Here is a 14,105-nt window from a genome sequence, read left to right as displayed (position 1 = left end):
GCCGGCGCCTTGGTAGGCTTGTCCAACGCTTATGGACCCAAACCCCGTGCAATCGGTAGACTCTTCTTGGCCTAACGAACATGGACTTGCCACAATTGAAAGCCCTGGGAATCGTGGCGATTCATTGAAGTCCCAGCCCCCAGCGCTTTCAGCGTCGGCATGCCATGGCAAACACGCCTTCACAGATGGCCAACCAGGCTCCTACACGTTATCTTCAACAGAGCTTCAAAGAATTCAAAAAGACATGAGGCTACGAAGGGTCAAATGTACATTAGGAAATGAGGTGTCGTTGCGCAGTGAGGACGCCAGGTGTTAAAATTGCTATCGAGTTCGTCGCTCACTGCCTCAATCGGGAAATCCAAACGCGATATTTATTGTACGACCTGACATGGAGTCTTCAGACCCTTTTACTCCTTTCAAAGGGTCATTCCATTTCGTCAATAAACACGCATCCAATTTGAATACCAATGATTCAGATGAGAGGTTCTCAATCAGCTCCCATGTCTCTCGGAATTACTCCCGGTGGGCAAGAAAGCAAGCGAAAAAAACAAGACAGATAAGCGGCCCAACGTCATCCTTTCAACGCGAACCACCAAAGTCAAGGAGCGGAGATCCGTCACAACGTCGTCTAAATATAATACGAAGTGCGAATCGTACGAGTCTGCTTCTTGATGCAGATGCACCCAAGCCAATTTGTTGGCAACTTGAATCCAATACGTCTCGAAAAACACACAATCACAACAGCACCTTGATCAATTCTAAACCTGCGCAGCTCAGGTCATGCTTGAGGCGGGCAGACGTTGACACCGAACCAGATCGCACATGTCCAAGAAATCATGGGACTCGGATGCAGTCCGGCCTTGACTACTGCATCGGCCACTCGTCAGCCGCGGATATCACAATGAGTGCCGCCTTCCAGCAAGACGCCCTCGAGATGCTTCGGAGCATCTTCATGCCATTCAATCAGAGACACAATCGAAGCCCAAAATCCCGTCATCATGTCCAGCTCACCTGGCAGAGTAGAGTCAAAGAGCTTCTTCCCGACAAGCAAAGCCTCTATGGCTGGTACGCCAGCGTTCTCAGCCTCAAAGCACATTTTGAAGAACCAGAGCATTACGCAACAATATGGCCCATGGCTTTAAAGCAACAAAATAAGAGCTTGTTCTTGCTACGCAGCCGCATAGTCGAATCCCACAAACCCTCCGAAACCCTACTTCAATGTATCTGGTACAACGCTGCGCTGGCTTTCTACCAAGGTGACGTGTCTGTGAACGAATGTCACAAGCGAGCATTTGCCGACTTGATCCAGAAGCTCGGAGGCATAGATGTTCTGACGCCAACAATCCGCCTCCAAGTGATCCACGGAGAAAACGTACACAGCCGACATGTAATGGCGCGACCAGCCCTGGATTTCGGCCAGTATGACCCGGGTTCCTTCTACGACCAGTGCTGCTTCCGAGAATACACTTTGATCAGCCCCGAAGCCAAGTCTCAATATCGGTACGGGGACGACGCATTCCTGCTCCCAGACGATCCACTCTCTGCCCGTCTTGGCACGTACCTTTCCATGCACCGAGAATTCGTCACTGCACACTGCTTGGCCGAGGACTTGGATCGAGATAAAAAGTACGACGAAGCCGACCGGTTCTTCGATTGGCTCTATCCTCGTCGCTCAACCTTAAATTCATGGACCATGACGCTCTTCTTCGACTTGGTGGAAACCATCACACCCGCGACACCTACCTCCCGAGCCGTACGTCGACAGCTACAAGCATGCCTTGCCCTCTCCTCATCTTATGCAATGTCGTTTGCCTATGGCTTCCTGTCTCGTGTCCAGAGATGGCTGCTCTACGTCCCCATCCAGAATCTGCAGCCACAAATCGAAGTCCTCCTGACGTACATAGCGAAGCGGGGCTTTCTCTATGGCAACAAACCAAACTTTGCAATTCACGAAGTTGGCACTATGTACTCGGGTGCTATCGACTACTATAACGCACTACTGTATATTTTCTTCGTTGGCGCATGTGCAGAACAAGCCTCCAACGAAGCGGGCAAGCGGCCCGTCTTGCAAACTACCTGGCACTCAGTGCGGTTCGCATACACGAGTCAACTCCTAGGACTAAGGACATGGCGTGAGGCACAGAAGCTTTTAACGCGCTTCGTGTATGCTGACTGTGTGATGGACCGCTTCGTCGAGGGCTTGTTTGAGGCAAGATGGGACTTGGTCAAGGAGTTTGAAGGCTATTGATTTTGCAGAGAGTGGGCATTGCAATCGACCACCATTTGACAAGTCCCTGGGAATTTATTCTGCCATTTTGGATCTACCAGTATGTGCAACGGGTTTTTCCTACACAAGCTCTTGAAATACAATATCGTATGGGATTTTATGTTTTTGACTCATTGCCTGCGCTGACCTGAGAAATCGTGGCTACCTCCCTCTGCTCTTCATCCCTGTAACCTTCGCAACATAATTTTGATTGGATGCTAGCGAGTCTAGATAGATGACTGTCGAACACAATGCACTCGGAGAAGTTGGTAAATCAGTGGCAAGATGCAGAAGGAATTTAGATCTATGTAAGTCATTGTAGCTGATAACGGCTTGGGCAGGAATTTGGTGCAGAGGTAACTTGAAAATAATACAGAGAGATCGAGGTATGCCTCGCTCAAAGAGAAGAGATACCAGTGCGCTCATCACTTATCTACCTAGTACCGTTCATTGCCCAATCCCCGCCGCAAACATGTACGGACTTCAAGTGAATTCCAGCAAACCTATGACCGTAAAGCCCAAACAAACATGCCGGTATATCTTGCGATCTCTGTTCTCCCGAGGCAAAAAATCCTTCAAAGTCGACATCACTCGCCGACTTTCCTGCGGTATTGCAATCCAATACATTGTTCACGGCCTTGTCAAAATCCAAGCCCGCACTGCTGAGACCACCGATTGCATCCCGAGGGGTTTCACCCGTGGCAGGGGTGATTAGGTTACTCCCATCCGGATACTTGAACTGCATGCACTGACCGCGGATCAGGCGAGCGGCTTCTGCGATGCAAAGACCCCTATCATCTGGATTTGTGATCATGAGTTGCATATCGATTTTTGACCAGAGCTGGGCGTCCAGGAAGACCTTGAGGCTTCGCTCCATGGCGGATTGGTACTCTGCCTGTGTTGGGAACAGACCCAGATGAATACCGCTTTTGAGCATCTCGGCGACCGCGCCGGGTGGGTGGGAGTTAAGAAAGATATCAAGATTCTGATCGGACAGGCCGTCATGTACCCAAGCCGGGATGTGGAGAGGGTTTCTCTTAGAACTGTAGGTTGTTGTACATATTAACCCAGGCCTGGCAGATGAAGCCGAAATGGGTCTCATGAAAGCTGCCGCAAGCAGTCCCAATGAGAGTCGAGGGTTCCGATGATATCGAAAAGCTAGTAGCAATGAGCCACTTTGACGGGTTGCTCAAATCCAAGCAGTCAAATCCCAAATCAGGACTGTCGCTTTGAAGGAACTTCGGGAATACTCCACTGACATATATTTAGCTGTCGGCAAGGAACCACAGGCATCTGCACCAAGATTGCTTACGAGCTTCGCCAAAGTTAGGGTATCCAGACATGTATTTGTCGATGGAGTTTGCCTGCCAATGAGGCGACACGACATCACCTGGCGCGCAGCCTGTCTCGACAGATGGAAGATCTGACTGAACAAAAGGAAGAGCTGGGAGATTTTGAGCACTCACTATCGTTTGACGTTTGTGGATATTGCGGTGGGCTTCATGTGCGAACCAAAGAGACAAAATCGTCGAGGATGCTAACAAATACATTTGGGCCAGATGAAGTATCGAAAGGAAATTCTTTCATGAAAGGTGAGTAGAGTTGACAAGGGAATAGATCAAACAATATATACCACATCTATCTCTACTAAGTCGGTCGTAGGTCCCAGCGATCGATATTGGTGAAATCTGGAGGACGATGTTCAGACCATCACATCTTTTGTTGATAATTACCGACCATCCTCGAGCTGAAGCGCTGCCCAGAACAAACCTGTAAATTAAGTGGAGACACTTCTACCATCTCCCCAAGTAATGAATATCGTAAGCATCGTTTCGGGCAATCCGTTTGTCAGCTTAAACATCCCCCAGCTGAACACTGCAGAAAGAAATTTAGTGGACTCTCCTCAAATATCGTAAGAAATCATTTCGGGCAATCCGTTTGTCAGCCGCCAAAACCCGGCTAGTTGGAAAGCCAACTTAGTCGAAGGTGGGGGCGGGTTCCAAAATGCCACTGCATACAAGGGACTCCCGCATATATAATGGCCTGGAACGTTGACCGAGACTGCCCCAATTCAGGTCGTTCTAGTAGATAGTATTGCGAAGCACCATACACCGAGTCTAGAAGACCACTCTTGTGGCCTATTCGCCGAGATCAACCTCTTTTCACGATATCTTCAAATCTCAAGAGTCAAGAGTCACGGGCTTGTGGTCGCGAGATCTATCAATGAAATGGCAGTGCACAGGCGGAGAATCCTGTTCTTCACGAATAGCGACTTCGGCCAAGCAAATGTCGTTCTTGCTTCGGTTTATGCCATGATGCACGTTGCGACGGATCTTGAGATACATATTGCGTCCTTCCACCCACTTGAGGGGGCTGTGCGCGAGTTATCAGACAAGGCTGTGAAACAGAATCCGCCTAAGATGGAGCAAGAACGGGTTATCTTCCATGGAATTGATGGTCTGTCACAGTTCGACGCAGCCAAACGTCCGGAAGTGGGTGTATTGGAGGCATACGATTTGACGCCGGGCTTGGTGAATTCGGCACGCAATATCCTCATCATACCAGGAATTATGTTACCTTGGGAACCTCATGAGTTCGGTGCCATCTACCTCCAGGCTGAGAAGATCCTCAGTGATGTCAACCCTGATATCACCGTGGTCGATCCGCTTTTTGCACCTGGCTTGACGTTGTGCCAATATCTTGACATTAACTGGATCGTGCTAGCACCCAATACAATCAAGGACTTTGCTGTACCCCTACAGCCAGGGCTCGCTATGCTGTGGAAATATCCCATGTGAGTTTTCAGTCACCACCTCGCGGTTCACTCAAGAACAAGACGATGCCAGTAACAAGACAGCTAACAGGATAATCATCAACAAATAGTGTGTGCGCTGCGCTCCCATTTCCTCTTCCTATACAACTCATTCCTTACAATATCCTCCTCGTTCTGGTGGCAGGATATATGCTTCTAACAGATCAGAGACTGAAGAGAACCTCACAGTATATCCATAAAGAAATCAGTCCGGCTACAAATATCATGACTGCCAACGAACTCGGTGTGCTCAAACCGGCTCCGCCAGGTTTACGGATCCTTGCTGCCAGTAGTCCAGAACTCGACTACCCATTCACAGTTTTACCTAAGCACGTTGTCCATTGTGGGCCGATCATACGCGCGGCTCCCAGCATAGGCAGCTCTGACCCTTCTCTGGAACAGTGGCTGAAGAAAGGACCGACTGTGTATGTCAACTTGGGCACGCACTTGAAAATGAATGTCTCGGAGGCTGCGGAGATGGCCAAAGCATTTCGAGATCTGCTGAGCCACGCTCAGGCGGCAGGCTTTGAGGAATGGCGGAAATTGCAGATCCTGTGGAAACTACAGCGAAAGCCCCCTGCTGATACTGAACTTGAACCCAACGATTTCTCGGGCGCCTGGTCGAGCGTTTGCAACACGCTAGGCCCGGAGATGGATGCAGATCGTGTCCGGATCACGAATTGGATCACTGCCGAGCCCTTCTCCGTACTTGATTCTGGCCATGTGGTCTGTTCCGTGCATCACGGTGGTGCGAATTCCTTCAACGAATCAATATGGTGAGTTTGCACACGTCATTACACTTAGAGCTGCGAAAGTAATCACTGCTGCTCAGAGGATATGGCTAACTTATGGCGTCCGCAGTGCTGGAGTGCCACAAGTCCTTCTCCCGGCATGGGCGGACTGCTATGATTTTGGGAACCGTGTCGAAATATTGGGCGTCGGCCAATGGGCGAACAAGAAAGCAAAACCTCGATGGGAGGGGGGTGAGCTAGCCCAGTCACTGATAGAAACTTTGCTAGGACCCAAAGCGGAGGAGATTCGCAGGCGCGCAAGAGATCTTGCCGCGCGTTTCCCTGCCAACACTGGCCGTGAAAGAGCGGCAAGCGAGATATTGTCAGCAATAAAGACAGTTTAAACAGTCGCAGCATTCAACCAGCTTCGCCCCTTTTGAAGAACGCTCCATCACAGAAAGGTACGGCAAGCGACATGACCCTCCAGGCATCCACGCAAAGCTGACAATGGAAGGTTGAAGGTTCAATTCACCTGCAACGGAGACAATATTACTTCCGACGTCTGGCTTCCGTGAGCCCAATACAATGCCAGGCGCTTGGAGATTATTCGTTCCAAGGGCGTTCACTTAACGCTGGAGAATGGAGAAATATTGAACTCACCTGATGCTCACAGCAACAAAGATCGGGAATATTTCGGCGGGCGCCAGCGAGATGTTCGTCAGGAGAGCTAAGAACCTTGAACCCGACTCAGGAAGTTCTGAACGGTCTATGTCTTTTGAACTCCCAATAACTAGCATTCGAGCTATCATTCACATGCTCGTAGACCAGTACTCCTTGAATGAAGCAAGAACCAGAGACGTGTTGAACACCGCTTTTCGCTAGGGGTGAGTGGTGAGGGAGTTGTAAAATAGCTCGAGGCTCGAGCCCGAACCTCGATTCCCGCAACTTGATACGCATGTAAGGTATCTGCGAATGGGCTTAGTTCAATAGGTCTTGCTGTATACGTGTCTTATTGCCGCTCCTACGTAGATCAGCCTTGATCCACCGCTGCAGATTTTCCACTCGGAGACCGAGGCTGGGTTCGTGCGTCTGTTCACCACTCTCTTGCTTGTCTATGCAAATACAAGATTGGTCCGCAGTTAGCGGGAGGGTCGGGTTGACCCGACCTAATACCTGCTAAACTACCACGTGAGTGCGGGTTAGGTTAAGATGTTTAGTAGGCTCTGAGGCCCTGCTGGACAGTATTCTTTCTTCTTTAGAGACCTAAAACTTATTTAGCCGACTTAAACAAGAACCTTAGAATGCTGTACCAATTTTTTAAATAAGTGTCATGCAGTTGGCGTTGGTGGCAGTTGAGTCTATATACTTTGCTAATTCTTCGATTGCCTTACATAATCTAGTGTGTTGCATAATGTGGTGCTTGGCGTTAGTTGATCCGTCCTCTTATCCTACCAAAGAACGTTTTACGGATAGGCGGAGGGAGCGACAAGCTGCCCAGCTGTCGCTTAACAAGAAGAAGCTTACTCCTACCCAACAACGTCGGGCCGGAAATAGCCGAAGTTGCATAAAGAACGGCATAAACCATGGACCTTAGCAGGACTCCTGCCCACGGATACAAGACGGCCACCCGCACTACAAAGAACAATATATCATAGTTAATGCTCTGTTAATCGGTCCCTTGCGCTCTACGCATCCTCCTCCGAATCACAACAAGAGGAGCGGTCATGTCCAGGTTCGAGATCGTCACGCACAAGATCCCGTGCCAGCACATCCGCGAATATCCATGTGCACTGGCCAACGCGCAAGAGGACGTTCTATACCTTCAGGTAAAACAGTATATTCCACTTGACAATGCCACCCCTCGGCCAGGAGATGTGACAATCCTTGGTGCCCACGCAAACGCCATTCCCAAAGAACTTTATGAGCCCTTCTGGACAGATTTGCTTGATGAGTCCAAGTTGAACGGGTTTCGCATTAGGGCAATCTGGATAGCAGATCTCGCCAGTCAAGGTGAAAGTGGGCAGTTAAATCAAAGTCTGCTGGGCAATGATCCCTCGTGGTCAGATCACGCACGGGACCTCCTTCATCTCGTAAACCTCAAACGAGAAGAAATGCCCCGTCCTATCCTAGGCATCGGTCATAGCGCTGGTGGAGCGCAACTGGTTGATCTCGCATATATACACCCGAGGCTCTTCACCACACTCGTGCTCCTAGACCCTGGTATACAGGTGCAGTCGGCAGAAGTGACTCCGGAAGAAAAGAGCGGTCCCGCGAAATCGACCACCTTCAGGAGAAACTGGTGGCCTAGTCGTAAGGAGGCTGAGACATCTTTCCGAAACAATCGATTCTACCAGGCATGGGATCCGAGAGTGCTACCTCTCTGGCTTGAGTATGGTCTTCGTGAAATAGAGGATCACAACGCGCATGGCCCAGTATCGTTGACCACATCTCCGGCTCAGGAAGTCTTCTTTTACTTACGGCCCAATTACTTTGGATTTGGGCACGATGACAAATCCGTCGACCGAAGAACTCACGCGGATATCGATCCACGGTCACCCATTAACTACCCATTTTATCGCCCTGAACCGGCTAGAATCTTTCACGCCCTCCCGTCTCTTCGTCCGAGTGCATTGTACATATTTGCCGATCCCGGCCGTGTCTCAGCTTTAACTAGCGAATTCAATGACTTGAAAGTCTCGAGGACAGGCACAGGGGTTGGAGGCAGTGGTGGACTTCGCGAGGGGCGCGTCAAGAATGTCACACTCCCTGGTGTAGGTCACATGATTCCTCTCGAAGCACCTAGGCAGACAGCGCAGGAAACGGCAGCATGGATCGGTGATGAAATGAGAAGGTGGATTTCCCATGAGGCAGAACATGAACGAACATGGAAGAGCAAGGCTCTCGTAGAAAAGCAGACCATCGACGAACGCTGGAGGCGAGAGATTGGAGGACGGCAAAGAGCGAAGAACCCACTCAGGCAGGAGCGGAGCCCAAAGATTTGAAATTTGAGACTTGGTTGAATGGCAAGGCTATACTTGTCGAGTTGGGGTGATGGTTAATCCGCCAACGAAGATTGTTCTCGTTCGTGCTAACTTGTGCGATAATATGCGTCAGCATTGTCATGTCATCTGAAGTCCTATGCACTTTCGCCTTCGCACGACGCTGAGCCTGACTTCGCTCGGTCCTTCCCATCTCGTCGTGCTCGAAAAGTCCATCGCGACCGTGATTGCAGAAGTGTGGGCTGATACAAAAGGCCAGCAGGGACCCGTGCTCTGTAGAGAGTTAAGCTATTTACTTATCCCTCTGAGGCTTTGAAATCGATAATATGAAGCTACTCTCTGTCTTCGTTAGCCTTTTGGGTATTTCTACTTCCACCAATGCACTTGACCTCAGCAGGCGTGCTACGGGTTGCGGGCAGACAAGCACCGGTAAAAGTCAACTAAAACCCTTCACCGTCGACAGTCACAAGCTGGATGGGAGCCCCGTATAGAGTTAAGCATGATTCAGGCCTGAGACCTCAGCAGAAAGGATCAAAGTTAATTCTCAGATCCCAGAAAAGTTGCCACCTACATCCCTGGAGACTATGATACAAACAAGCATTGCGCAATGGTCCTATTGCCCCATGGGAAAGGAAAGGACATGGACTACTTAGCATGCCTCTCCTGGTTCATCGACCCTGCTATCAAACCCAGTATGATTGCAGCCTTCCCAGTCAAAAAACCGGTCTGGCCTCCTGAACACATCCTACGAATTGCCCTCTGGTTCACAGTGACACCCATCACGGTGGGCATTTCGACGGCACACAACTGATATTCTATAACCAGAGTGACCGCACGGTTCGATAACTCCACGTGCAAAATACATCATTCAACAAGGTTAACAACACATGGACCATCTCCCGGTATAGGGGAGTTCATACACTTCTCCATCGGCGCGATGGCGCTCGCTTGTACTCACAACTCCAAAAACGAGACTCGCCCAGTATCTCGTGACATTACATCGCTTGCACACACGCGAAAACTCGACTCCGAGAGTCATTCTGCTGTTTATCCCCACATTGGTCATCCTCATAGGCAAGCTATTTCACGTCCACTGATTGTCCGGCTGTATCGATGCCCGAAGATCCCGAACGCCCGCTTGGCAAACACGAGCGAGATAGTGAGTGCGCAGACGGACTTTGCCTGAGAGCATGCCGTGGCGGAAGCGGGACTTCAGCAGCAGGAAAAGGAGACAGCGGCTGCGAAATGCGAACACTCCAAGCTTGGCAGTGTCAGGGTCATGTATGGTCTCACCAGAGGCATATGTGCAGTGGGAAGGTCGTTGCCGGTTTGGGCGGGAGCGTTAAGTGCTGACGCTGGAAGTTAAAACTCGCAGCCGAGTGTCAATTGGCTTTCTAGAATCCTTCTCGTGTAATAGACCAAAGTATCAACATATGTTAATGCCAAGAAAATCCGTAAAGTATCGACAGTAGTGGCGTTGGTGGTGGTCGATGCCCGGAGGCGCTTAAGATCATCGGCCGCTCGCTGATTGTAAAAAACGGATCCTTTTTGCTTTATTGGGGCTGAACAACTATCCGTGTATACAGTGGATTCCGACGTAGATCGTCAGATAGTTTAGCTGCTACTCTTTCTAAACAGTGATCGTGCTATAACCATGTACGCGCAGGTACATAGGTATAGCCTTTCCGTAACAGATTGATTTAACAATGAGTATCATCTTAGGCACCATTATGCCATGAACAATCTGGATATATATCGGACAGATTGGATGAATTCGTTGTTCCCTGTCCCGTAAGGGACAGAGGAGGCAGGTGCCTAAACACACGTTCACAAATCGGCTGGGAATGACTAAGAACACCTCTATCAGACATGAAAGAAGACTAGTGGAGGAACAGGCGCGGAGGACAGTCAAGTTCGCAAAGTGTCGAAATGCCTTGTTCTTCGGACTAGGCACCCAAGGGCCAACAACAACAGAACCGGAACTTATGGCTATTGTTGCAATGACTGAGCTTTTTCATACTATACTGTATTACCTTCCATGCCTTCCACAGTATTATATCCTACCCACTCCCCTACCAAAGTTCATCCAATCTCCTCCTCGTAAAGTGAATCACTTGATGGCCCACAACGTAAGGCATTCCGAGGTGACGCTGCGTCTCATCGGGCGGGTTATCGATATGATTACCGTCCCAGGCGGGGGCTCCCATCATGGGATTCTTCTTGAACATCTCGTCCCTGCCCTGCTGCTGCGGTCCGTCCGGCAGGTGGAACATCTTGGCTCGGTTCAGGCCCTCATTCTGGATGAATGCGAGTCGAGGCTTGCGAATAGACTGGAAAGCGTGCAGTGCTTTGGGGATCTCTGTGGCTGAGGTGATCCGCCCAAGGCATTCTGCCAGCGAGGCGCCATCTTCAATGGCGGTTGTTGCACCCTTATTAGCGCGAGAGATTAGCGAAAAATTCAACGTTTTCTCTCGCCAGCCGCAAACCCCCTTCATGAACGAATCGACTGTTAAACAAGCAAGGGATTTCGAATCTCACTTACCGCCATGGCGTGAGGCAGCATAGCGTGCGCCGCGTCGCCTACCAGCAGCACCTTTCCACTCTGACTAACCCACTCCAACCCAGCCTGTGTATAAGCAAGCCTCCAGACTTTCGCACTCTCTACATGCTCCAGCAGCATCCGCAGTCTAGGATCCCAGTCGGCGAACAATTCCCGCAGTTCACCGATGTCTGCTTCCTTGGACCAGTTGCCTTCGCTTCCAGCGCTGCCGTGGATGTGGCAGAACTCCACGTAGTATCGTTCTTCAGAGCCGACGCCTGAAACTCCGGCTATCACGCCGCCGGTCGGTCCCCACCAGAGGTTGGCGGAAGCCAGGAGTGGTTCTAGATCTGGGTGGGATTCAAGCACAGAACGCGGTATTGAGGTCATGTAGTCGTCGATCCCGCTGAAAGTTTGTTCTGAATGCGGGTAGAGCGTTCGGCGGATCGTGGAGTTGATTCCTTGGTAATTTGTCAGACAAAATGGGGGATTGTCGGGTGCTCAGTAATGCATGCAATTAGCCCGGGAGAAGGGGAGCTTACCATCTGCCGCTATGATTAGGTCTGCTTTAATCGTCTCGCCTGATGTCAGTGTCACACTGGGTACCGCGTCGTCCAAGGCTGATACAACGCTGTTGAACCGTACATTGATTCCTCGCTTGACAGTTGAGTCGTAAAGGAGTTTCTGGAAATCTGCTCGCTTGCCTGTAGCCGCCCTACAATTGTGATTGATAATGATATCAGTACCCATGATCAGGGGGTTCATTTTACCAATAGCTTGGAGGAGCCAGACTTTGACAGAGAAGAAACGGCGCAACTAGACAAAACAGACAATGGGCAGAAATATACCTAATACCGAACAGCCCTTCACGTTCCGGCGGAGTTTGGGTCATGAGTACCCTCCCATCTTCCCACCGTCTCCAGTTGACGACCGGTTTTATGTCGCCACAGACACGCCAGACGTCGTCTAGGAGCCCCAAATGCTGCAAAACTCGGGTCCCTGAGGGCATTATCCCAATGACGGAGCCGAGAGCTTGCAGGGTATCATGCCTTTCTAAAACTGTGATCTTCCACTGATTACATTTCTGTTGGAGAGACAAGGCGGTCGACAGACCGGAGATTCCTGTAGTGAGGAAGCTGTATTGTGAGATAAGTCCATTTCTTTGAGCAAGGGGGACTTGAGATAGTATCCGTAAATGTTTTGGAGTACTTGCCTGCTCCGATGATGAGAATATCCATAGCCACGGCCAGAGGGTTGGCGTCTATAGAGCCCATTGTCTAGCCTTGTCGCTGGACTGAAAGGTTGAAATGATTCGTTAGCTTCTTATGAGATCGTGAGGAGAGATAACTGCCTTTGGCAGCTAAAGCGACCACAGGAGAAGTTGGAATTTAGCACGACTAAGAAAGCTGCTCGTGACTTGGTCAAGGAGCAGTGTTTAGCAGTAGGTTGAGAGTGCCTCTTGTTACTGCATCGACATCTAGGGGCGATTTGCATACTCCGCGACATGGCATGCGAAGACGTGACCTGTCCCACTAGCTGGGTCCCATCCTTCAATATTGAAGCAAGTAACTTGTTAGCAACTAATTAACCGTTCCACTCACTTGATCTCGGTGGAGAAGGCATGATCCCAGTGTTTCTTGCCATCGCCCGTGTGGAGGCAGCATCATTTCAACGAAATACACAACCATGAAAACCGAGGAATGTATTGTTCAGTAACGTCGGGCAATGTCCTCGTCAAGTGGTTGGTGAAAACTCAAGGAATTGGATGCCCACTCCCACCCAAGACTCTGAAGTCAAGCATTGTTTCTCCGCTTATTATATGCATTAAGAATCTCACGCTAGCATGTGGATATACGGGGATAGAGTGAGCGGCTAGAGCTTAAGGGATGCTCAGAAGCTTACCTGAGGTGTGAGTGGCCCCAAAGACTACCACACTTCCAAGAGTTGTCTAAGAAATTCTAGGGTTGTAAGCCTTAAGGTCACTAATGCAGGAAGAGCTGGAGGATTTGGGGTGCATGAGATGGCATGGAAACACGCGGAGTAGCGGGCCAGGGGCAGAGATGTTTCCAACATGGCAAAGTCTGCGTCCTTTCTAATCACTTAGGTTTGGCAAGTCGCTCCCGGACTAACGAACAAACTTTACAGATGTTGCTACCTCAGTACTCCTGTGGACGACACTGTGGCGGAGGAGGCAAATGGGTCTTCTAAAAGAAGTCAAGGCGTTTGTCAGTAATTATGGCACTATGTAGTATGCAATAAGCACCTCTTGGCATTTCATTCTTTCTCCATCCTGAGTCTCCGACTAACTACCCCATTCGGTCCGCCCCTCGTGCAGCGAAGGAGTGTGGCTTGCAGGTTTTGACGGATCTCAATTCGTCCTCTACGTCTGATCACTCAACGTCATATGGAAACTCCTAAGTTTTCACTCTCTTCGATGGCATTGAACCTGGTTGCGCCCAGCTAGTAGCTTGCAGGCCTGGCGTTGTAACTGTGCTTGTTGGTGTAAGAATCCGGAGCAGACTCATAGTTTGCTGGTCGATCATATCCTGCTGGCTTGTCATATGAATTCGGTAGGTCGCATGACTTGGCCTTTTCGTAACTGGAAGGCATGTCGTAGCTCGATGCTCGGTCGTAGCTGGATGGCTTGTCATAATTTGAGGCTCTGTCGTAGCTGGATGGCTTGTCGTAGCTGGATGGCTTGTCGTAGCTGGATGGCTTGTCGTAGCTGGATGGCTTGTCGTAGCTGGATGGCTTGTCG

The 14,105-nt window shown here is 50.0% G+C and overlaps 6 protein-coding genes across 6 annotated transcripts in view; 3 read left to right on the top strand and 3 right to left on the bottom strand.

The window, feature by feature from the left end:
* Nucleotides 1-901: 901 nt before the first annotated feature.
* On the top strand, nt 902-2,248 carry A1O9_01684 (uncharacterized protein; the record flags this gene model as incomplete). The annotated part of the gene is made up of 1 exon (XM_013410842.1): nt 902-2,248. One exon carries the CDS (start codon nt 902-904, stop codon nt 2,246-2,248), a length of 1,347 nt encoding a protein of 448 aa, XP_013266296.1.
* A 451-nt stretch (nt 2,249-2,699) lies between these two features.
* Nucleotides 2,700-3,816, bottom strand: A1O9_01683 (uncharacterized protein; the record flags this gene model as incomplete). Its single annotated transcript, XM_013410841.1, has 2 exons — nt 2,700-3,424; nt 3,579-3,816. The coding sequence occupies 2 exons, from the start codon at nt 3,814-3,816 to the stop codon at nt 2,700-2,702; spliced, it is 963 nt and encodes a 320-aa protein (XP_013266295.1).
* A 678-nt stretch (nt 3,817-4,494) lies between these two features.
* On the top strand, nt 4,495-6,213 carry A1O9_01682 (uncharacterized protein; the record flags this gene model as incomplete). Its single annotated transcript, XM_013410840.1, has 3 exons — nt 4,495-5,060; nt 5,150-5,854; nt 5,940-6,213. 3 exons carry the CDS (start codon nt 4,495-4,497, stop codon nt 6,211-6,213), a joined length of 1,545 nt encoding a protein of 514 aa, XP_013266294.1.
* A 1,320-nt stretch (nt 6,214-7,533) lies between these two features.
* A1O9_01681 (uncharacterized protein) lies at nt 7,534-8,811 on the top strand (the record flags this gene model as incomplete). Its single annotated transcript, XM_013410839.1, has 1 exon — nt 7,534-8,811. The coding sequence occupies one exon, from the start codon at nt 7,534-7,536 to the stop codon at nt 8,809-8,811; it is 1,278 nt and encodes a 425-aa protein (XP_013266293.1).
* A 2,069-nt stretch (nt 8,812-10,880) lies between these two features.
* Nucleotides 10,881-12,097, bottom strand: A1O9_01680 (uncharacterized protein; the record flags this gene model as incomplete). The annotated part of the gene is made up of 3 exons (XM_013410838.1): nt 10,881-11,237; nt 11,351-11,808; nt 11,890-12,097. 3 exons carry the CDS (start codon nt 12,095-12,097, stop codon nt 10,881-10,883), a joined length of 1,023 nt encoding a protein of 340 aa, XP_013266292.1.
* Nucleotides 12,098-13,807: 1,710 nt separating this feature from the next.
* The window catches only part of A1O9_01679 (uncharacterized protein), a gene marked incomplete at both ends in the record, with an annotated part of 741 nt that continues 443 nt past the window's right edge, over nt 13,808-14,105 (bottom strand). The window contains one exon of the mRNA XM_013410837.1: nt 13,808-14,090. Coding sequence (XP_013266291.1) covers nt 13,808-14,090 — 283 coding nt within the window. The remainder of the gene's footprint in view (nt 14,091-14,105) is intronic.

This window comes from Exophiala aquamarina (assembly GCF_000709125.1).
Source record: "Exophiala aquamarina CBS 119918 chromosome Unknown aczIA-supercont1.1, whole genome shotgun sequence".
NCBI classification, from domain to species: domain Eukaryota; kingdom Fungi; phylum Ascomycota; class Eurotiomycetes; order Chaetothyriales; family Herpotrichiellaceae; genus Exophiala; species Exophiala aquamarina.
Note: the sequence above shows the minus strand (reverse complement) of the source record. Positions and strands in the feature narration are given on the sequence as shown.